Raw genomic sequence first — 21,245 nt, forward strand, 5'->3', positions numbered from 1 at the left:
GTAATAGGGAGACGAGTATATCGTGCAGAAATGGTAATATGAAGATGTACAATCTGCATACTCGTTCGAGTAACTCGTACATGTAATCTGTACACTCAGATGCAGACATGTGCTACGTAGCTACGTCTCTACGTAGCTCACTCAGTCACTCTGCCCTACGTAATTTCCTTATCAATCAACCCATCATACGAGCGCGACCCCTATCCACCGTTTTTTTCTTCTTTTTTCTTAGTTCTCTCTCATGCTCTCGGAGCCTCTTCACCGCGACAGCTCTCAACAGCACCCATCGCTCCCTTCAATTGACCTCGCCAGCGGGCGTTTTGGGAGAAGACGACGACAGAAGAAAAGTACGAGGAGAGACATCGAAAAGATTGAGAAGACTTCAAGATGAATCAGCAGCAGCAGCAGCAGCAGCAGCAGCAGCATAATGCCACGACTGACAGCCCCGTGCCTGCCATTCTGGCCGTGTGGGAGCGTTGGGCCGCGTATGCTGAGACGGAGCTGAATATTCCGTAGGTTCACCCGTCAGACGGACACCCCTCCCCCCCTGAGATACCTCGAGAGACACCTAGGCAGGAAGGGGGGGCACGCAATGCTGACAGTCAATCTCTCCGACAAAACGATAGCCGCCAGATCCTCCAGGTGGTGTGCGCCCTGGGCGCCGTGGCGGTGACAGGATACCTGATCCAGCGCAGCAACGCGGCGAAGCGCGTGGCCCCCCGACGATACACGGTCCCGCCGCCCAGGTACCCGTCTCAGGAGACGCAGCTGTCACCGCCCACGGTGCGGATGGCGGACGGCAGCGACACGATCCAGTGCTACGAGCCGGCGACGGGCAAGCTCCTGGGCCGCATCGCGCCGGCGACGCGCGAGTCGGTGGACGAGGCGATCGCGTCGTCGGCGGCGGCGCAGGCGGCGTGGAGGACGACGAGCCTGGAGCAGCGCAAGGCGGTGCTCGCCTCGCTGCTGGCCTACATACTCGACAACGCCGAGCACATCTGCCGGGTGGCGTCGGCGGACAGCGGCAAGACCATGGTGGACGCCCAGCTGGGCGAGATCCTGGTGACGGCCGAGAAGCTGCAGTGGACGCTCGCGCACGGCGAGGCGGCGCTGCGGCCGTCGCGGCGGCCTACGAACCTCCTCATGTCGTACAAGAAGAACAAGGTCGTGTACGAGCCGCTGGGCGTGGTGGCCGCCCTGGTCAGCTGGAACTACCCGTTCCACAACCTGATGGGCCCCATCATCAGCGCCATCTTCGCCGGCAACGGCATCGTCGTCAAGGTGTCGGAGAACACGGCCTGGTCGAGCGCGCACTTTGCCGACATCGCCAGGGGCGCCCTCGTCGCCCACGGCCACGACCCGGCCCTCGTCCAGACCGTCGCCTGCTGGCCCGACGTCGCCGAGCACCTCACCTCCCACCCGGGCATCAGCCACATCACCTTCATCGGCTCGCAGGCCGTGGCCCACCACGTCGCCGCCAGCGCCGCCAAGACCCTCACCCCCGTCGTGGCCGAGCTGGGCGGCAAGGACCCTTTCATCGTCCTCGACTCGGCCCGCCGCGACCTCGACCGCATCACCGACGTCATCATGCGGGGCACCTTCCAGGCCTCCGGCCAGAACTGCATCGGCATCGAGCGCGTCATCTCGTCGGGCGACGTGTACGACTCCCTGGTCCAGCGCCTCGAAGGCCGCGTCCGCGGCCTGCGCCTGGGGGTCGACGCCGACGTCGGCGCCATGGTGTCGGACGCCTCGTTCGACCGCCTGGAGGGGCTCATCGCCGACGCCGTCTCCCGCGGTGCGCGCCTCCTCGTCGGCGGAAGGCGCCACGTCCACCCCGACCACCCGCACGGCCACTACTTCCAGCCCACACTGCTCGTCGATGTCACGCCCGACATGCCCATCGCCACCAACGAGTGCTTCGCCCCGGTGCTCACCCTCCTGCGCGCCGCCTCCTCCTCGGCCGAGGACATGCTCGCCGTTGCCAACGCTCCGGACTTCGGCCTCGGCGCCTCCGTGCACGGGTCCGAGTCCGACCCCGCCCTGAAGGCCATCGTCTCCGGCCTCAAGGCCGGCATGGTCGCCGTCAACGACTTTGCCGTCTACTACGCCGTCCAGCTGCCCTTTGGCGGCGTGGCCGGATCCGGCTACGGCCGCTTCGCCGGAGAGGAGGGCCTGCGCGGCATGTGCAACCCCAAGAGCATCTGCGAGGACAGGTTCGGCTGGCTGGGCATTCGGACGGGCATCCCCCCGCCTGTTCAGTACCCTGTCAACGATCAGGATCGGAGCTGGAGGTTCACCCAGGGCGTTGTCGAGCTCGGGTACGGTGGCTTGGGTAAGAAGGCCGCTGGCCTCGGGAAGATTCTCAAGAATATGTAATTTTTTTTTCTTGGAAAAGAAGAGAAGGGGGGGGGAGGGGGGGGGGGAGATTGTCTTCGAGAGGGCACATGTGGGATGAAGAGATGTGAAGAAACAAGACATGATGTAATAAATAGCAACTACTTATCTCGCTCAGGAAGAGGAATATATCACCTACTCGTCTGCGCAGAAGGAGAGGAAAAAAAAAGGAAAGACGCCGTATTTACCCGACCAGACGCGGCGCCCTTCTCTGACCCACAAACAGCTCGACACTCCTAGCCAGCTCGAAGAGGTGTTGCTCCTGGTACTCCGATCTGACGAGCGGCGCAGCCCTACGGACAGGCCATCATGGGTGAATCCGGCGGGTACCGAAATGGCAGGCATTCGGGCCCTGGCTGGCGAGGAAGGTGTTTGCCGGGAAGGTCTTGGGAGCGGCGAACCGGCCGTTGTAGGCGTCGTCGCAGCCCCGGGGGGGTCGGCGTAGGCGGGGTCGGAGGCTGGGTCGAGCGGGCCGTGGGCCATGGCGGAGACGAGGTCGAGGTGGGGCCTTGCGGGGTCGCCGGGGTCGCGGGGGACGAAGTCGAAGCCGGCCATGCCGTCCGGAGAGGTTGAGCTTGATGGTTAGCAAAGGCGTTGACGTCGCTGCGGGCGCGGACGAGGTATGTCTGCGTGTAGGTGGTGAGGTGGTCGAGGTCGGGGAGAAGCTGGAAGGCAGAGTTCAGAGAGTGCCGAGATGGACCCTGCCCAAGCATCAGACGTCGTTTGCCCTGGACGGCGTGCGGACCCAACATCGATCTCGACGTGACGCCGACGGAGCGTCTGATCTGGATGCCGCTGTCCGTATCGGGCGGGATACTGGCTATCCGACATTGTACGTCGTTGTAATACTGCAAATGGAAGGAAATCCGACAAATCAAAGGGAAAGAAGAAAAAAAAAAGAGAAAGAAAAAGAAAAAAAATTCGGATCTCGATTTTGATCTCGAGCCTTGACCCAACTGTGGCTCTCGGCGCAATCGTGGCAGATTGGTGCCAGCGTGCTGGCGATAGGCTTCACCTGGCCCGGCGCGAGGCGATCTGGTGCGTCCTCGTGAGGTCGGGCGTCATGGCCGTGGTCGTGGCGCTCAACGGCTGCCCCGGAGTCGTGCCTCCAACGTGGCGTTCGCGGTGTGGATCCGCGCGCCCTTCGGCTTCCACGGGGTCGAGTCCCCCGTCGTGTGCCGGATGGTGACGGCGCTCTTCTCCTCATCTTTGTTTCCTGCAGGCTGAAGTGGTCCTTCGTCTTCGAGGCCTTGACCACGCTCACCGCTGCCGCGGGCACCACCCCGTCGCCGCTGTGCGTTCTCGCCGGGGTCGTCGGGCGACATCTGGGATCAGGAGCCCGCCGTCGGGCCCGGCCTGGACCCGCGCGCGCGCGCGGCTCGTCGTCTCGACCCTGACGTCCCGGACCGGAAGCTGGTCCACCGTCGGCACCGACATCTCTGACTTCACCCGCCATGTCAAGATCCCGCACCGCCCTCTGCCGGGCCGTCTTCTTCCCCGTCATATATCCTTCTTCATCGCCGGCCGCTGGACGTCCTCCAGGTGCTCGTGCTGCCGTCTTCTAGTCTCGCCAAGAATGTCTTATTCTTCGGTTGATATCGGCGTCGCCGCTTACATCGCTGACTTGGTCTGGCATTATGGGTTTCTGAGTGCTTCTGCCGTTTACCTCGGTCTCCATCACCTCTGGCCTGTATCTGATACCCTGATGACTCCCTCCGAGGTTGTCATCCAAGGTGTCGAGGCTGATGGCGACAAGGAAAAGGGGGAACCCGAGAAGGTTGATTGATACATTGCAGGCCCTGCTAGATATAATCAGTGACTTTGTCTCCATAGCCCCGGTACCAGCATGCAGAAGAAAGCTGAATCGATTGGAGTATGTAAACCAGCTCAATTCATATCATATCGTGGGGCCCTAGATGATCCTTGATAGACCCTCCTCTGTGAACCTAGTCTCAACTCTCGACATCTCCCCCCTTCTACTTTGTTACTCCTCCAAAAATGGACGAGTTTCTCTCTCTCTCTCTCTTCAACTAGCCTACATCTCTTTCTGTCATACCTACAAGGATAGGTGACTTTCCTATCTTTCTCTCTTCACAAACAGACATCCTTCCATCATATCCGCAGCTAGGGACACTGATCTTGGCAACAATCGTCCCCAAACATTGAATTGGCCCACATGGTGTGCTGTGAACCTCGTTGGTTCGTAGCACTACTGGCGGGGCCCCATCTGCCGTCTCTTACTACCAATCCGCAAAGGGCACGGAGGGGACGGGATGTGTGGAAGCACTCCATGAGCCACCACCTGCGTCGGCGGAGCTGGTATTGGCATTGCCGGTGCCCCATCCATCGATACCCGCATCGCCGCCGGCGCTGGTGTCGGCACCCCATCCGCCAGCGTCGGCGGACTCAGCACCCGTATCAGCGCCCCAGGCGTCCTGACCCGCACCGCCGTCGCCAGTGGCGCCGTCCTGGACCATACCGAGGCCAGCAGCCTCGTACTCGGCAGGGTCAAAGTCAGACTCAGTTTCAAACTTGACAGTCTCGCGAGTGATACCCTGGGGGAGGTAGCTGCGCAGGAATCCTGGAATCTCTTGGTCCGTTTCGAGCAGGGTACGAGCCAGGACGCTCGCGAGCCCGTCGTCACGCTCCGTGAAGAAGGATGTGGCGGTTCCGTGGTGGCCGATACGTCCGGTGCGCCCTATCTCATGTTAGCCTCTGGGGACTCTGACGGTTGAGTTCAGAAGGAGCGGTGAGCTGGACATGCCGATACGATGGATATACTCTTCGATACCTCCCTTGTCGATGGAGGGGAGCTCGTAGTTGATGACGTGCATGACGTTGCGGACGTCGACACCGCGGGCACAGACACCGGTGGCAACCAGGATCGGGGCCTTCCCAGATCGGAAAGCACGCATGGCAGCCTCGCGGTCCTTCTGAGAGCGCTCGCTGTGGATCGAGACTACTGGCAGGCGAGAGTTCCAGAGAAAGTCGTCGAGGCTGTCAACCTCGATGCGGCTGTTGGCGAAGATGATGGTTCGCATGCCAGACTTCTCCTGCAAAAGGTCGAGCAGGACGGAGCGCCTGTTGCTGTGGTCAGTCTCGACGATGACCTGCTTGATGTTGCCCGTAGTGCTGCCTGCACGCCCAACACGGAACCGGACGTGGGAATCGGCAAGGTACTCTCTGGCGAGATCGCGAGCTTCCTTGGGGAAGGTGGCTGAGAAGAGGCAGAACTGGACAGCCCCTTCATCTTGTTCTACATGGAAGAAGTCAGGCTAATGAAAAGTACCAAAACCAAAAAAAAAAACCAAAAATGTAGAGTGGAATGTAAGAGATCGTTCGGTTATGCTCACCACCGCCACCGAGAATAGGGTCCATCTCATCCTTCCAGTCGTAGCCCAGCATCTCATCGGCCTCGTCAATGACTGTGTACTTGAGACGACGCAGAGTCAGCAAGTGGGGACGGAAAACAAAGTCCCGAAGACGCCCCGGCGTGCCGATGAGGACGTCGCAGCCCTTGGCGAGGAGGTTGATCTGTTCGCGGATAGGGCAGCCGCCATAGACGACGCAAGGACGGAGCATGCTTCGGTAGCAGAACTTGCGAGCCTCGTTGAAGACCTGGACGGCAAGCTCCCTGGTGGGGACGACGATAAGAACCAAAGGTTCGGCCTTGACATCATCAAGGCCTTCGCGGAACGTCTTGGGGTTAGGGCGCTTGGCAGCCAGCTTCTTGGCCTTGCCCATGAGCTTGCTCAGGATGGGAATGAGGTACGCGCCCGTCTTTCCGGAGCCTGCGTTTTGAGCGTGTCAGCAAGATGAGAGCCTAGTCCGAACCCCTGGCGAGTGCAGAGCCAGACCGAGGAAGTGGTAGCGTACCCGTCTGAGCGATGCTAATGACATCCTTGCCCTGAAGAATGGCGGGGATGGTGTACTGCTGGATGGGAGTCGGGCTCGTGTACGAAGAAAGCCGCACGTTCTCGAGCATGACGGGGTGAAGACCAGCATCGTCAAACTTGCCGATGTAGCCGATCCGCTCGGTACCCTCCTGGGTGACTTCGATTTCCCTGATCCTGCAGTCTCGTGTGTCAGCTGGTAGCACGGTGGGAAATGGAGAGAGGGCTTGCCGATTACTTGGAGAAGTCAATGGCCTGGCCCCTGTTCTCAGGGTCCCCAAAGAGCTCGCATTCGAGCTCAGGCAAACGTGGTCCCACGTCGCCGAACTCTTCGTCCCACTCGTAGACACGAGCAGAAGCCTCGGAAGCCTGATTGTTGACGACCTGGCCATCGGAGACCGGATCGTCTCCGTTTCCCCGGTCCGTCCAATCGTTGACGGTCTCAGCTTTACCCGAATCCATAGCTGGATCCTTGACAGCGGTGCTGAGAGCGACCTTCATGTCCTCGGCGAAGGTTTCAGCCATCTGGAGATACCAAGTCAGCTTTTTTCACCACCCGAGAGGGCCCGTGATTCTACGAGCTAGGGAATCAAGCAAAGGCGTATGGGAAAAAAAAGAAAGAGTATTTCTCTAACCGTTAACAGTTGAGGCAAGACGCAAACTGTAATCTGCTTTCTTTTTTGGTGAGGGCTGTGGAAGGTGTGAGATTACACCGAGAGTGTTGAGAGGAAAAGACAGAAGAAGGAAGAGAGGAGGAAGACGGTTGCTGAAAGAGTGAATCTTTCTTCTCCACGTAGCAGCGAGAGAATGATGACGAGACCTTCTGTGGCCTGGTGCGTGGTGTTGTAGCAGTAGGGCTCCCGCGTCTTGACGGCAGGCGGTACCGACAAATGGCTGCCAAACAGCTGCCAGTCTCATGACCAGGGAACTGACTGATGGAAGTTTAGAGAACCCCGAGGATTCATCGGCGTGATAGAAAGACCGGGCAGCAGGGAATGCAAACCTACAATGATGGTCTGGTCAGAGCAGGCATTCCCCGACAGACCAAGCAGACAAAACATCTCTCAGAGAAACGGAGCACGTTGGTATGCACCAGGTGAAGGGGCGATCCCGTTGCTAGATCTGAATCGACTCTCACGCAGGCAGGACGATATAGTAAATGAGCATGGCAGATGTCAGAACCTCTTTGCTCTCCGATATTCAATGCTTGATAGCTCCATGTACAGTCCATCAACTACCACAGGCTCAGAAGATCCTCAGTATCCACGGCCCCCTGAGGCTCGTAGTCACCCATCCCCTGCGGACTGTGTAGTAGCTGGTCCAGCACGGTGGTAGCTCGTCCCGGCGCACCCCCCTCCTTCTTCAGCGCCGTCGCTCCCTTTGAGATGGGGCCGTAGAACCTCCTGTGGAACACACGTTGCCGTGACTCTCTGTCAGCGTACATCTCACCGTCCTCGTCCCTCCGCTGTCCGGTGAGGTTGAGATACGCAAACGCGTTGGGATCCCGCGGCACCATGTATAGCTGCTTCCAGACCTCATCTCCATCAGATGCCGGCTCCTCTTCCACCAGAAACCCGGCGCGGAGGAAGGTGGTGAGTGAATCGATGGTACGAGCCTGTGCCGAGGAAGCTTTGCTCCTGTTGGAGCCCATGCTCCGACCACCAGACGACCAGCCATCCTTCCCCGCCGACACCGCCCAGCCGAGTATGGCGCAGAAGGTGTTGAGGGTCTTGACCCAGCCCCCCGGACACGAGACGAGGTCTTCACCCGCGGCGGCAAGCAGCCAGTCCAAGAAGCCGATGGCGTCGTTGCTGACGTCGGCGGACAGATGGGTCATGCCCGCGCGGACAAACATGGCGGCTTGCTCGACGTCGTACCGGACCTGATCTGCGGGGAGCAGGCGGAAGAGCTTGAGGAGATTGCCGCGCACAGGTGTCGAGCTGTCCGCTACGAGAGGGAGCAGCTTTGTTAGGAGGGCATGCGTCCCCACAGGGTTGACGGGGGGTTCCGAGCTGAGCTGGTTGATGAGGTGGGCGAGGCCTTCCTGGCGCTGTTTGTCCGACTTGGACGAAGATGCCAGAGATAGGCTGTGCCTGAACTGCTGTGCGACATCGGGAGCCGTTGCTGACAGGGACTGATGGCCCATGACGATGGCTATGTAACATGTCAGCTGGGGTGGGTTTTGACCCCGGGGGGGGGGTGACGGGGAACGGGGAACGGGGACGTGGACATACCTCTTGACTTGAAGCTCGTGTCCGTAAAGTTTGAAGCCTTGGCCTTGGCCTTACCGACCTTGAATTTTGGTTTCTGCAGCCATCATTAGACGGGGGACGGTTGTGGTTCGTGCAACTCTGTCGGCGTACCTGGAAATCCTGCTGCTTCTCCTTCTTCTTCCTCGTGCTGGAACCCATCTTGGCGGTTCGGTCGTCCCTGTGGACGGTGTAAGAGAACAGTTCAGAGAATGTATGAGGCTTATCAAGAGTGGAAATACCGAGGGTCGCAACGAGGGAGGTTTGACGGTGTATATGGTGCTGACTTGGACAGTCGATCATGAGGGTTGAGATATCTGCCTGTGAAATTTTAGCGGTGTTGAGTGGCAGAATAAAGGACTGGTGGTGGGGGTTGCAGCGCATGCGCGGCGGACAAACCGCTGAACCGCCGTTCTTCGTCGTTCTTGTATGATGTATTACTACTATTACTCCGTACATGCACCTGTATATTACAGCATACGTGTACGTGTATCCGTATACGTGCAGTTGAACAGCCTCACACGCAGGCGATGTACAGGTGTGAACTCTATGAGTACCTACGAGTAAACACGTTGCCTAGAGGTAGATGTAGCTGCTCGAATATTCTCATCCCGTAAGAAGAGCAATTGCGATATCCTCTTCCCACCCAATTGCCATCCAGCGCTGTCGTCGCGTCGTCGATCACGTGATCTGACGAGAGCACATCCCCAAAGGCAGCATCCCACTTCCTGTTAGGTACCTATAAGCTCCAACGAACGCGATAGAACCCCAGACAGGCAACTTCGATATCCCCAGCTCTACAAAGATGGCGAATCCTCTGGCGGTAATGGACAAACCCACAGACCCTCCTCTTCCATCTCTCCCTTATGCTCGGAGGAAACATTTGACATGTCACATGAAGCTGACCGGAGTTTTCGCACGTAGGCCAATGGTTACGAGGCCCTCGAGGAGAAGCTCGGCCGTCTCTCCAGGAAGCCCGGCGTCAAGGCCAGCATCGTCATAGACCGCGCGACAGGTTCGATCCTCAAGACGAGCGGAGAGATTTCGGCGCTGCGGACGTCAAGATCCCGGAGCGAGGCGGCCGCGGCAACGTTCTCCAACGAGGCCTCCACCGCCGACGACAGCGAGTCCAAGGGTGTGGAGGAGTTTGCCTCCATGATCTGGAACTACGTCAACACTTCGGGACAGCTGGCGCAGGATTTGGACGCAGAGGTAAGGGAAGATGTGATGCGTTCCGGGAACCCTGTGACGGGAATCTGCAGCCGCTGACACGCCCCCAGGATGAGCTGAAGCTATTGCGCTTCCGAACAAAGAAGCAGGAAATCGTCATTGTACCCGACTCCAAGTACCTCCTCACCGTCGTCCACGATACCCCGCCGGTCTGATGGCCCGTCATGTCCCCCCCCCCCCCCCCCCCCCCCCCCCCCCCCCCCCCCCCCTTCCTCATACAAAGCGCCCTCTGGGGTGGTACAAGGACGACGCAGTTCACAATGAGCCGTAGTCCCTACGTCATCAGCCTCAGACAAGAGGTCTAGACGAATCGTTCTCTCGAGGGATGGGCAAACCGCCCTTTGCAAAGGTGGAACGATACTGCCCCCCAACGATGCCCAAGGGGATGCGCCGTAGTCTGATTTGGGGAACTTGGACAAGCCATCTGCGACACGACATCCCGCTTACTCAGGGCGACAGTCCGCCGACGCACATCTGCATGCACGATTCCATACCGCATCTCCCGGACTCCGATAGACAAAAGAAGACGCAAAAGATGCGCGTTAGGCGGGGGGGTCTTACTGTCCTGTCTGCTCTATATATAGTCAAATCGGTGCCCAAGCACACCTGCCATGAGGCAACATTGGAAAACCCCCAAAAACGCCGACCCTCAAAGACCCTATACGCCTAAATAATACCACCTCTATTGAATCGGTCCATCACCCTGCTGTGCCCAGTAGTTCAATCTTGTTCCCACTCCAGACCCGTCCCTGAGCCGCCGACGATGCCGTCCCGGGACCCGTCTATCATCTCTGCTCTCGATGCGGGTGCCATCTTCCGGTCTTCCGGAAGTCAGTGGCAGCGAGCAGACTCTCTCTAGGGTGTAGGCGGAGGAGTCGTGGAGCAGCAGGTCCAACACACCTCGAACCGTTCCTCCATCCTTGACACGGGATCCGTGGAGTCGTGGGCTCCATTACCGCACGGTATCATGTCCCGTGCGCGGTCGATCTACTTCTCCGCATCTGGGGCAGACATGCACAATCCAGAGGCACTGCGTGCAATGTGCTCTGAAACTGTGCGGCCTACAGACGAAACGGCGAGCATCTGGCCTCTCACCTATGACTCGATGCGTCGAGACCCGCAACTCACCTCTGTCTCGTCCGAAGGACTAGCCGTGCCCGTGCTTTGACGAAGAGAGAGAGAGTCGGCAATATACGGCGTGGAGGTCTCCTGTACGACGTGTTACGGCCATGACCGATTCGAAGCAGGCCATCAATCTCGAACGCAGAGCCGAGAGTGGATATGGGCGTCAGTAGCTGCGAGATACCGCACCGGTAATTCGATGGTCGTATGCAGTCCAAATGTCCCGTTCGGAATCTCTAGAGGGGATCTCTGCCAACAGCGCAGCCAAGGTCGTATCATCACAGCTCTGACCGGGTCTCTGACCGGGCGGCGGCGGGGCAGCATAAGAGGAATGATGAGACAGCCGAGGGCGCAGAGGGATTGACGACGCAAGGAGCAGTCACGATGAGATCCCTATGACAACTTCAATAAACTGTCCGTTGCCGATGCGGATAGATGACTCGAAACGTCTTCTCTGACCTACGAACTTCGATTCCTGTTCCTGGAAGTTCTCTTTCCCCCTGCGCATGCTCCGTATCACACATACGGCGACACCGGGGTGGACCCAACGTCTATGTGCAAACACACACATGCATCACGCCAAACGAGCACTTCAACGTTGGGCAGGTAGTCAGGCAGATGGTTGGTACTATTTCTCGATGACGGACATCAATCAACAAGACCCCTCCCGCTCTAGAAAGAAGGTCCAAGGCGGCCAAGGTCCGTCTCGTGTCTGACCGAGCACTAGTTGGCCACGGTGAGCTGCGTCTACAACTCGCCACGAGAGTCACGCAGGCAACGCTGCACCGCTCTCTCGTGGCATGTCCATGTATTCAGTCACGTAGACGTTTCTTGCGGTTGAGATATCCAGCCCATTTACATACACCCACTCTGCAGCACTGCACGTAGTAGTAGTTCTGAGCCTTTGCGGGCAGTCGTCCCCTGCCGGTCAACCGATTCGACTGGACCTCAGGTTTCGCCGGTCCACACCGTAAGGGCCGGGGTGCGGAACAAAGGCGAGTGAGAGAAAGATGGTGCCGAGACAGTTGGCGGATCGACGGTGACGACGGTGATTGAATAAGGTAATACGTCCCATCATGCAAGTAGCGGATCCCTCTCCCCTCTTCTGACTAATATTCTCGTGCCTCCCGCTGGCAGGGCTCCGTTGCGGCCTCTCCATCCGTGAATGACGGACCAGAGTGTGTGCTGCCAACCTCTACATCCGAAGGCCAAGCCCCTGTACCTTGAATCCTCGGCCTTGTCTATCCGTCCCGGCTCTACACCGACTCCATCATGGAGGCCGTCCATGACAAGATTCATGAGAACGGCACGGCCTTTGGCCCGACCGATTCGGAGGTGAATCCGCCAATGCGGGGGCGATCGCCCGTGCGCTCATCGACTCCTATTCCCGGGACCGCAGTCGCTGACACGGATGATCCTAGATGTGGAGAGAGCTGTTTGAGCCCCTGTACCGAGATGCACCAGGCGACATCACCGTCGTCAGGGACGTGACGTATGGGAAGGCAGAAAGGAACAAGCTCGATGTGTACTTTTCCAAGACCAGCACGCGCGAGCAAAAGCCGGTCGTCGTGTTTGTTCATGCAGGCGGCTTCTACTCTGGAGATAAATCTTGGAGTGAAAAGGTGAGCTGCGTTCTTCTGAGCACACCATTTACATGGAATGATTTTGAACTATCTTTTTTCCATCATCTTCAATTCCGCTAGGGATATATATATATATATATATACGGAAAAGAAGAAGAGGAGAGAAGCAGTGGGGGGGAGAGAAGTCGGCTAACTTCCTTCAAGTGCTGGGCAAATATAGGCAACTACTTTGCGCAGAATGGCCAGGTCGCAGTCCTGGTGAACCACCAGCTCGTACCGCATGTGCGGTATCCCGGGGGCGCCGACGACATCCAACTTGTTCGGGAGTGGGTGTACAGCAACATTGCGTCGGAGGGCTACGGCAAGGGATCCGTCGACAAGGTGATTCTTCTGGGCCATTCCTCGGGCGGTGCTCACGTCGCCACCAACCTGTACGCCGCGGGAGATGCATCGCGGCCGGCGCGGGAGCCGCTGTCTCCTCCCGTGGCGGGTGTCGTCTACATCAGCGCGCCGTTCTGGTTTGACAGGACGAAGCCGCTCAGGCAGAAGGCTATCGGACACTACTTTGGCTCCGACGCAGAGGAGGTGTGGGGGGTAAAGTCCATATCTGAGCAGTCCGAAATTCCCTGGGCACCGTACGGGCACTGACCAGTGTGTGTATCTCCGACAGCCTCTGTCTCCGCTTGGACTGTTCAACCGTCTGCCGGAGAGCTCGCCGTGCCTGTAAGACTGGACCCGACACTCATCCCGGCGTGACCGAACATGTTGCTGAGCTGATTACCGGAAACAAAAGTGATGTGCGGAGACTCCCGACATACGTGGGCACGGTGAAATACGAGGGGTAAGTTGGACAGATGCGTGGCGTCAGTGCCAATCGTGGATGACGACGGAGCTGATGAATGACCCGACAGAAAGGAGACTGCAGATGCAAACGTTGCCTTCCTCAACGCATACAGACAACGCAGCCGACCTAGCGGAACGCTCCCGCTGTTCCATGTGGCCGACCGTCATAATCACATGACGTGAGTTCTCGAGAGAGATCCTCCGAATGCTTAGATGATGTGGATTCTATTGACCCTGCTCTCATAGAAACATGCTGTCCATAGGAACCGAAGACGACTCGCAGGGAAAGGTACTGCTGGACTTCATCTCTTCCTGTGCTGATGGGAAAGGAAGGCTCCAGGAAGCAGATCATCAGACACCGCTCTCTTGAACGGGGTTTCCCGGCACGCTACATAGGGCCTTTGGTATGTCCCGGGGCGCAGTCCGATTCCCATACCTCATCTACATGGTCTCGGGGGAGCTGCACGGCATGTGGACTGATATGAACCATTGTTCTTTCGCTGTACCTTGTAAAGGGAACCATCCATAATAGGGTTTTGGGTAGCTTCTAGTCGAGTGAATGAGTGAATCCGAGACACACAATCTGATTCCTGTTGTGGCCCGTCAATATCCTCCCCCTTTCACGACACCAAAATGTATATACGTTGTCCATATATACAGTGTAGTCTAGGAGAGAGGGGAGCGCTGCCTTCACCATCCCTTCCAGGGCACCCACGTATCCACAACCACATCGTTCTCGTCCACGACGTAGTAGACAGAGAATGCGGCGGCAGTGATGCAGGCATGGTTGCAGTAGAGGAGGACCCTATCTCCGACCTTGAACTCGTCCTCGACCCTGGCCTCGGTGTCGCTGCAGGCAAGGATGCCGTGCTCCTGGGAAAGCCGGACGGGAAGCCAGGTTGGCTTGCCGGCCAGTCTCCCGAATCCGTCGTAGCCGCTCGTCTCGCGAGAGAGGGCGATGACGCCGGCATTGACAAGGGCCTCGTTGCGTTCGGGGTACGTGCTGCAGATTTCCATGGCCACGCGCGTTCCGAGGTCTCCCTCCGCAACCAACGTGGTTGATTCCTGCTGCAGATCATTGCAGACAAAGTTTCCTGTTCAGGGGGGGGGGGGGGAGAAAAGAAGAAGAAGAAGAGTAGGATGTCGTCAGCATGCATTCGCCTTCTATGCAGTACCGGGTCAGCACCTACCGGCGTGCAGCTCCAGCTTTATATTGGCCGGCACGGTCGAGCGCATGCTCTCGATGACGTGAGCGGTGGGGGTGGCCCCCACCGAGACGACAAGCTCCCTGTCAGCGGGGAGCAGAGCCGCCGCACCGAGAGCCCTGGAGATCTCGACGCCGAGGGTGCTCTCGGCCTCGTCGCGCGAGCGGCCGCCGTACGAGTGGCCGGCGTGGCAGTAGATGCCCTGGATGCTGACGGCCGTCGACCTGTCGGCTCGCTGGATCAGCTGCGCCAGCCTGGAGCTGCCGGTGCTCACGCCCGCGCGGCGGGAGCCCACGTCGAGCTTGATGAAGATGTCCCAGGGCCTGTCAGCGCCGAAGGCCTCGAGCGCATCGATCTGCTGCTCGTGGTCTACCATCAATGAGATGTCGATGGTCCTTCGCAGCTCAGCCAGCTGGGGGACGTATCCCGGACAGATGGGGAGACCGTAAAGACACTGGTGTTTTCCAACCCACCCCGTGTCAGTTTGTTTGTTTTTTTTTTAGAAAAAAAAAAATTAGATCTCCATGGAGATCTAGTGATGAAATCCGGGGTTGAATTACCTCATCGAGGATACCTTCCTGGACCAGAGGTAGGAGACCGCGGATCTCGGCCAGGGTAGACGCCACAGCGGATCTGTATCTGCCGTTTGCGAGCATCATCCTCGTCACCTCGATCGTCTGCGGGACGTTTGAAGGGTTAGCCCTCGGGGATGGATCTGCTGGCAGATGTGCCTGCTAACCTTGAGCGTCTTGACGTGCGGCCGGAAGCCGATGCCGAGCTTCTCGACATCGCAGTGGAGCCGAGCAATGTTCCTCTTCACGATGGGGAGACTGATGATGAAGGAGGGGGTAGGAAGCTGGGAGACGGGCTTGCCCACGTATGACTCGTGGTGCTCCGGCGAGTGATGCATGATGGTCTCGCGGCCTACGCGATATACGGTCTGTGCCTCTGATACGTGGTGAGAGGGGAAGATGGCGGGCGCTTGCGGTATTGTACCCACTGCCGCATACCATGGGCGGCGATGCGTGGAGAAAGAGTCCAGGTAACGGTGCCGTCACTTATCGTCCGTGCATGCATCGGTTCAGTTCCGGTTCCGATCCACCCCGCAGACATCAGTTTTATGTTCGAGCACGGTTCGAGAGACCTTCCAGGACGAGCTTGAGCTATCCCGAAACATGTGGTGGCCTGTAGACTGTATCAATAGTCGATACCGTGCGATGATACGAGTAGAGCTGCATTGTATGTACGCAGTGTTGGGTAAAATGGCGCGACCCAGATTCGTATGCCGACTAGCCTTCCATTCTGTTCACCTCACGTCGATTGCCGCCACCATGTTTGTCTCATGAGAGTACTGATAAGAAAGCCAGGTGTCTTTTTTTTTTTTTTTTTTTTTTTTTTTTTTTTTTTTTTTTTTTGGACGCTTTTCCCTGGCTAGAGGCGACTTAGTAGATGTCGCTGGCCCGCGCGTACGTTGAAATGAATGGACCGAAGATGACCAGACTCCTATATTTCCAGCAAGTGACTGGACTATAAACCCTGAGCTGACAGTTTGATGCATAGCTCTCGCATGGAGTCAACGTGGTTGATGTCGAGGCCAGTCCCTCTCTTGATCTGCTCATCTCGAAGATTCGCTCGGAACAGTGAGTGCGCTATCGGCAACCCACAGACGCAACACCGGGCTCATCGGTGACTGCAGGCTGGGTGTAAGAGGTAACATCATCGGATCACTCATCAGTTCATCAGTATACATCATCCAAGCCTGCGTGCCTGGGCACGTGCACAGAAGGTGACCAGGTAGAGAGCTACAGCCCAGTGTACATGCAATACATGCTTGCTGCGATCGATCACGGGTATCGTTTTCCCAGGGCACCATGCAACTCTGCCGTTGCTAAGTGGGGGGGGGGGAGGGAGGTTGCATCTCCCCAATCTCCTTCCTCCGAAGCATCGGGGGGTTCTAGATACCCAAGAGTCGGACTGGTGTATCGGATGTTCGGAAATATCCCGACAAAATGTGGCCCATATGGACGAAATGCTCTCTATAGACCACCATCTACAGATCGTTCCCGCTGGGATTCTATGCTCGACACCTACAGAGCTTGAGATGTCCCCCTTCTGTCATCGCCGTCGCCAACAGAGGGATCGCAGAGGTGCGGATGGGGAAGACGACATGCCTCTCATGGTCTAACCTCGCAGTGGGCTATACGTACAGCTCGTATCTGTCTATCGCCGCCGGATGTGACGAACGCGTTGCCCAGAAGGACTTGCCCCTGGTGCAGGGCAAGGGTCAAGGGTGCTTCCCTCTTACTCACATGCAAGTTCAATGCCATCCCCCACCAGGAGAGGGGGCTCTGCTAATCCGACCCGCAGAGGTCTTGAGCGGCCCGACGTTACCTACCTGTCGTATACCCGAGATCAGAGCAGACGCCGGTGCCATAAGGCGGTGACGGGATCTCTTCCCATCACCATCTTCTTCTTCGCTCTCTTTCTATCAAGGCAGCACAGCCCGTCATTTCCGCGACTTGTCTGGAAGAATGTCACTGCCATCGAACGATGTTTACGTGTACATGCGGTGCGTCGTCTGTCTTCTCACGTCCGAGATCTACAGGGACGTGGAGCTTAAACCCTACTACAGTACGTCATAGAGACGATACGATGTAGGATCCGTCAAGAGAGCCCTAGATGATAGTGTAGTTTTCGGGTGAAGATGAGATTTGGGTGGGATATGCCATACCTAATATTGGATTATGATAGTCGAACAGAACCAGACTCGTTCGTATCACCGCGTATATCTGGCCACTTATGCATGTGAGAGAGAGGCCACTCATCTAGATCCGAAACCATGGACGTTTTGAAAGATGGTACTGGAATGGATTATGATTGGGGGGGGAAAAAACTGGAAAGAAAATTGAGAAATTGAAAAGAAGAAAAAAAAAACCCAAATGAACAAAGGACGCGGTATTTGATGGGCTGTCATGGACAAGGACATGTTTCAAGAGAAATGGTCTGATTGATGATCCACTGACCCGGTGCGGGGAACCAGGCCGGCTCACCCGTCCGAGCCGAGCCAAGTGAAAGTTCGCCGCATCCGAAACGACAAGTCATTGAAAGGAAAGATGCAACTCTGAAGGGTGAAACCCGAAGCTCTCTCTCTCTTTTTTTTATACATCTTTTCCTGTCTTCTTCTTCCATACTCTTCTCTACTCTCAATGTCTTATATCCCATAACGCGGCGCAGTTTGACTTCACGGTGGAGAGGAGAGATTGAGGCTTGCGAAAAATCGGGACGGCAATTCCTCCTTGACTCACCGTGTCTCATCCTTAACCTCAAGCATAAATCTCCCGTCTCACACAGACAGACGGACGGACGGACAGACAGACTGTGACACGCACGCATATGCAGTGGTGTGGTCCTGTCCATACATCTCCCCTTCACCAGCGTCGTCGTCATCCATCAGTATCGATCGATCCAAACATGTCAGCCAAGCTGGGAGAGGAAGGCATCGAGAAGCTCTTCTCCGGAGCGCCGCAATTCTTCTGTCGGACCGAGAAGCACTACGCGGGAGCCCCTCATCCGGTGGTGGCCTTCCCGTACGACGAGGAGCTCGAGATCCGCGACCTGGCCGACCATGTGCAGATAGAGGACAAGGCCTGGAGCGGTGTGACGGCGCGACCTCACCTCACCCGGGACCTGAACCACGACCCCGCAGCCGTGGCGCAGCGGCGGCTGTCGGCCAAGGCGCACTTCCACGTGCGGTGCAACGAGAGGCCCAACATGCTCAGCATGCAGGGGCTGGAGAAGGGCACGGTGGGCTACCAGGCCGCCCTGGAGCTCCCGGCCGGCGACTCGCTCGAGGAGGAGCAGTTCGGCTTCGAGAGCGTCGGCACCAAGGGCAGGGTCATCGTGGAGGCGCGGGAGCGCATCATGTCGACCTTCGGCTGGCTCCGGCGCATATCCGAGAACGAGATACTCGACCGGCTCAAGGTCAACGGCGTGGCGTACCGCAGCAACGACCTGCGGCGGCGGCCGTCGTCGGAGTCGTACAGGGACCTCTTCCACATCGGCATCCCCGGCGGCGGGCGGGCCGGCTTCATGCGGCCGGCCGAGACCGTCATCGACAGGACCGACCACCACAGCCTCGTCAACCAGATCAACGCGCTGGTGCGCTGCCTGGCCACGCCCAACGTGTGGATCGACCTCTCGCGCATCGAGTGGCGCATCCGGCTGGGCCAGGTCCTCTGGGGCCAGGACGGCGGCGACGACCTCGAGGACCCGACGGGCGTGCACGACGCGCCCGACGCCGCCCAGAGGGCCGAGGAGAAGTACTGGCTGCTCATGCAGATCCTCGTCTCCACCGAGCTGCTCATCCGCCTCGACGCCGTCACCGAGGGCGAGCAGAACGGCACCGAGTCCTACCGCCCCAACGACAGCCTGTACTTTGAGCGCCAGGCGACCGAGTCGCTCAAGTGGTCCCTCCTGCTCGCCCGCAGCTGGCTGGAGAACATCGAGGTCGTCGAGCACGACGAGTACCACCGCGACGTCGACAGGCAGCAGGCCGCCGCCCCCGGCGCCCCCCAGCCCGGCTGGCTGGCCTCCGTCGTCGGCAAGCTGTCGTCCACCCTGCGCCACGCCCCGCACCACTACCTCATCCGCGGCCGCAACGGCCAGCGCCAGGTCGACGGCCTCATGCACTTCGCCCGCAAGATCCAGTGGCCCGGCATCGACGACTACGAATCCCACATCTCCCGGAGCGTCAAGACCAACATGAAGACCGTCGCCAACCCGGAGTCCGGCCAGCCCAGCCTCACGGTGCCGGGCACGACGACGACGGCGGCGGCGGCGGCGGCAGCGGCCGGAGCGAGGGAGGCGGGGAGAGCACCGTCCCCGAACCTGTCGGAGCCCTCCTACTTTGGCGCCTGGGACGTGACCGGCCACCGGGGCCACCCGCACCCCCACCGCGCACCGTACCCGCAGTACCAGAAAATCCAGGCCCCCCGGCGCAAGGTCGCCGCCGCCCTCCACCCGTCCGGCTGGCTGTCCAAGACGTACATCTTCGCCCTGATGCTCCCCGGAGAGGCGCTCTCGCACTTCCTCATGGCCACGCTGCTCGAGAACGACGCCGAGGCCCTGGGCCGGCTGGGTCCGTTCGCCAACCTGTGCGACGGCTTCCTGTACCACGGCAAGACGTTCTGGAGCACAGCCTGCATAGTCGGGCGCGTGCTCGCTGCCGGGCAGGGTGCTGCCGAGTGCATGGGGTGGATCTCGACGAGCGTGCTGCCCAAGGGGATCGAGAGCGACAGGTGGCTGAACATCGAGGTGGAGGACGTGGCCGGTGAGTTCTCCTATCCTCCTCCCTCCGGCTGGCTCTCCTCGATATCGATCGTGAACGTGGACTGACCCTCGCTCTGCATATCCAGACGACCTCACCAGGCTTGGCAAGAAGGCACGTATCTGGGGCAAGAGGCGACTCGAGCGAGACTCGTCCATCGTCGGCGACAGCACCGAGATGTCGGCCGAGCCGGGAGACTTCACCATGCCCCACGAGAACGTCTACCCCACCCCGCCGCCCAACGTATCCGTCCAGCTCACGGCGCTCGAGCTGCTGAGCGCCGTGGAGACGATCCACCCTTCGCCGCTCAGCCAGGTGGTCGGCACGCCGCGCACCGAGTCCGTCCAGCTGCCCGACGACGTGCCCGCCCACCCGGCCAGGATGACCTTTAACGTCGTGACGGGGAACAGGACGGAAGAGGTCAGCCTGACGCTGACGTACGACATCAGCTTCGTCACCGCGTACCCGTGCTCTCCCTCGCGACGCGTGCGCTTCGTCAAGGCCCCCGGCAGCCCGACCATCCAGCAGATTGACGTGTCCGGCTCCAACAATCTCGGCAAAGGGTCACGATCCGTGTTCCGAGCAGGTACGTTCATCCGCCACTCTACAACCCTCCCAAGAGAAGGGGGGGGGGGGGGGGGGGGGGGGGGGGGGAGGTGGTGCATATACATATATCGTCTCTCCGATGCTGACGCAGATCCTCGTCAATCCAGGCCACCCTCTTCACAAATTCTACAACTACACAGTCATGCACATATCCGAGCTCCTGGCCAAGCGCGACACGGCCCTGATGGACCTCCTCCGCCCCATCGAGAACCGCACGCCCAAGACGGTCGACAACCGCGTCCTGGTGGTTGACTGCATCACCACGCCCGCCGACCTGCCGTTCGAGCTGATGCCCACGTCACCCGTCACGGGAACGTTCGAGTTCGCCTCGACGTCCGGGTCGCACAGCCTCCACAAGCGCACCGGCAGCCTGCCCAACAAGATGCATCTCGAGTGCAGGAGGCGGCAGTTTGGTTCCGACATGGAGATGCTGGTGCGCGCATTGTGCGCCCGCAAGGGGTGGAACGCCATCATAAGTAGGAGCAACAGGAGCTGTCTTGCCTGTGCCATCAGAGAGGCTGGAGCTCTCGGATGGAGGGTTGTCATCAGGGTTGACTGAGGAGGGAGGTTGGAGTGATGAGCTATATGAGAGAGAGAGAGAGAGAGAGAGAGAGAGAGAGGAGGAGCTGTAGAGGAAGGAGATGCTGGATTGAGGATTTTCATGTTTGATGCATTGCCCGCGGCTTCATAAACCCCCCCCCAATTTTGTTGGCGTCATGGTTGAGAAGTGCATTTTTTCTTTCCTTCTCTCACCTGGCACATCTCACTCACGGAGCCTATAATGGACTTCTCGG

General features: G+C 58.7%; 8 protein-coding genes across 8 annotated transcripts; 4 read left to right on the plus strand and 4 right to left on the minus strand.

The window, feature by feature from the left end:
• Positions 1-387: 387 nt before the first annotated feature.
• Positions 388-2,376, plus strand: GMORB2_5315 (Acyl-CoA reductase or other NAD-dependent aldehyde dehydrogenase; the record flags this gene model as incomplete). Its single annotated transcript, XM_035467289.1, has 2 exons — positions 388-512; positions 627-2,376. 2 exons carry the CDS (start codon positions 388-390, stop codon positions 2,374-2,376), a joined length of 1,875 nt encoding a protein of 624 aa, XP_035323301.1.
• A 311-nt stretch (positions 2,377-2,687) lies between these two features.
• GMORB2_5316 (uncharacterized protein) lies at positions 2,688-4,225 on the minus strand (the record flags this gene model as incomplete). Its single annotated transcript, XM_035467290.1, has 4 exons — positions 2,688-2,746; positions 2,796-2,968; positions 3,508-3,719; positions 4,010-4,225. 4 exons carry the CDS (start codon positions 4,223-4,225, stop codon positions 2,688-2,690), a joined length of 660 nt encoding a protein of 219 aa, XP_035323302.1.
• Positions 4,226-4,634: 409 nt separating this feature from the next.
• GMORB2_5317 (ATP-dependent RNA helicase DDX3X) lies at positions 4,635-6,812 on the minus strand (the record flags this gene model as incomplete). The annotated part of the gene is made up of 5 exons (XM_035467291.1): positions 4,635-5,096; positions 5,124-5,650; positions 5,748-6,185; positions 6,271-6,464; positions 6,526-6,812. The coding sequence occupies 5 exons, from the start codon at positions 6,810-6,812 to the stop codon at positions 4,635-4,637; spliced, it is 1,908 nt and encodes a 635-aa protein (XP_035323303.1).
• A 709-nt stretch (positions 6,813-7,521) lies between these two features.
• GMORB2_5318 (pre-rRNA-processing protein IPI1) lies at positions 7,522-8,698 on the minus strand (the record flags this gene model as incomplete). Its single annotated transcript, XM_035467292.1, has 3 exons — positions 7,522-8,441; positions 8,522-8,594; positions 8,651-8,698. 3 exons carry the CDS (start codon positions 8,696-8,698, stop codon positions 7,522-7,524), a joined length of 1,041 nt encoding a protein of 346 aa, XP_035323304.1.
• A 762-nt stretch (positions 8,699-9,460) lies between these two features.
• Positions 9,461-9,921, plus strand: GMORB2_5319 (Roadblock/LC7 domain; the record flags this gene model as incomplete). Its single annotated transcript, XM_035467293.1, has 2 exons — positions 9,461-9,748; positions 9,817-9,921. Coding segments are annotated over 2 exons (393 nt in total), but the record flags the coding sequence as incomplete, so codon positions are not given.
• Positions 9,922-12,160: 2,239 nt separating this feature from the next.
• GMORB2_5320 (Acetyl esterase/lipase) lies at positions 12,161-13,497 on the plus strand (the record flags this gene model as incomplete). Its single annotated transcript, XM_035467294.1, has 6 exons — positions 12,161-12,253; positions 12,310-12,510; positions 12,676-13,065; positions 13,142-13,194; positions 13,265-13,312; positions 13,383-13,497. 6 exons carry the CDS (start codon positions 12,161-12,163, stop codon positions 13,495-13,497), a joined length of 900 nt encoding a protein of 299 aa, XP_035323306.1.
• A 507-nt stretch (positions 13,498-14,004) lies between these two features.
• Positions 14,005-15,429, minus strand: GMORB2_5321 (D-serine ammonia-lyase; the record flags this gene model as incomplete). The annotated part of the gene is made up of 4 exons (XM_035467295.1): positions 14,005-14,408; positions 14,505-14,973; positions 15,080-15,196; positions 15,259-15,429. 4 exons carry the CDS (start codon positions 15,427-15,429, stop codon positions 14,005-14,007), a joined length of 1,161 nt encoding a protein of 386 aa, XP_035323307.1.
• A 2,561-nt stretch (positions 15,430-17,990) lies between these two features.
• On the plus strand, positions 17,991-21,010 carry GMORB2_5322 (uncharacterized protein; the record flags this gene model as incomplete). Its single annotated transcript, XM_035467296.1, has 3 exons — positions 17,991-19,848; positions 19,934-20,431; positions 20,559-21,010. The coding sequence occupies 3 exons, from the start codon at positions 17,991-17,993 to the stop codon at positions 21,008-21,010; spliced, it is 2,808 nt and encodes a 935-aa protein (XP_035323308.1).
• Positions 21,011-21,245: the final 235 nt, after the last annotated feature.

The sequence above is a fragment of the Geosmithia morbida genome (assembly GCF_012550715.1).
Source record: "Geosmithia morbida isolate 1262 chromosome Unknown scaffold_3, whole genome shotgun sequence".
NCBI classification, from domain to species: domain Eukaryota; kingdom Fungi; phylum Ascomycota; class Sordariomycetes; order Hypocreales; family Bionectriaceae; genus Geosmithia; species Geosmithia morbida.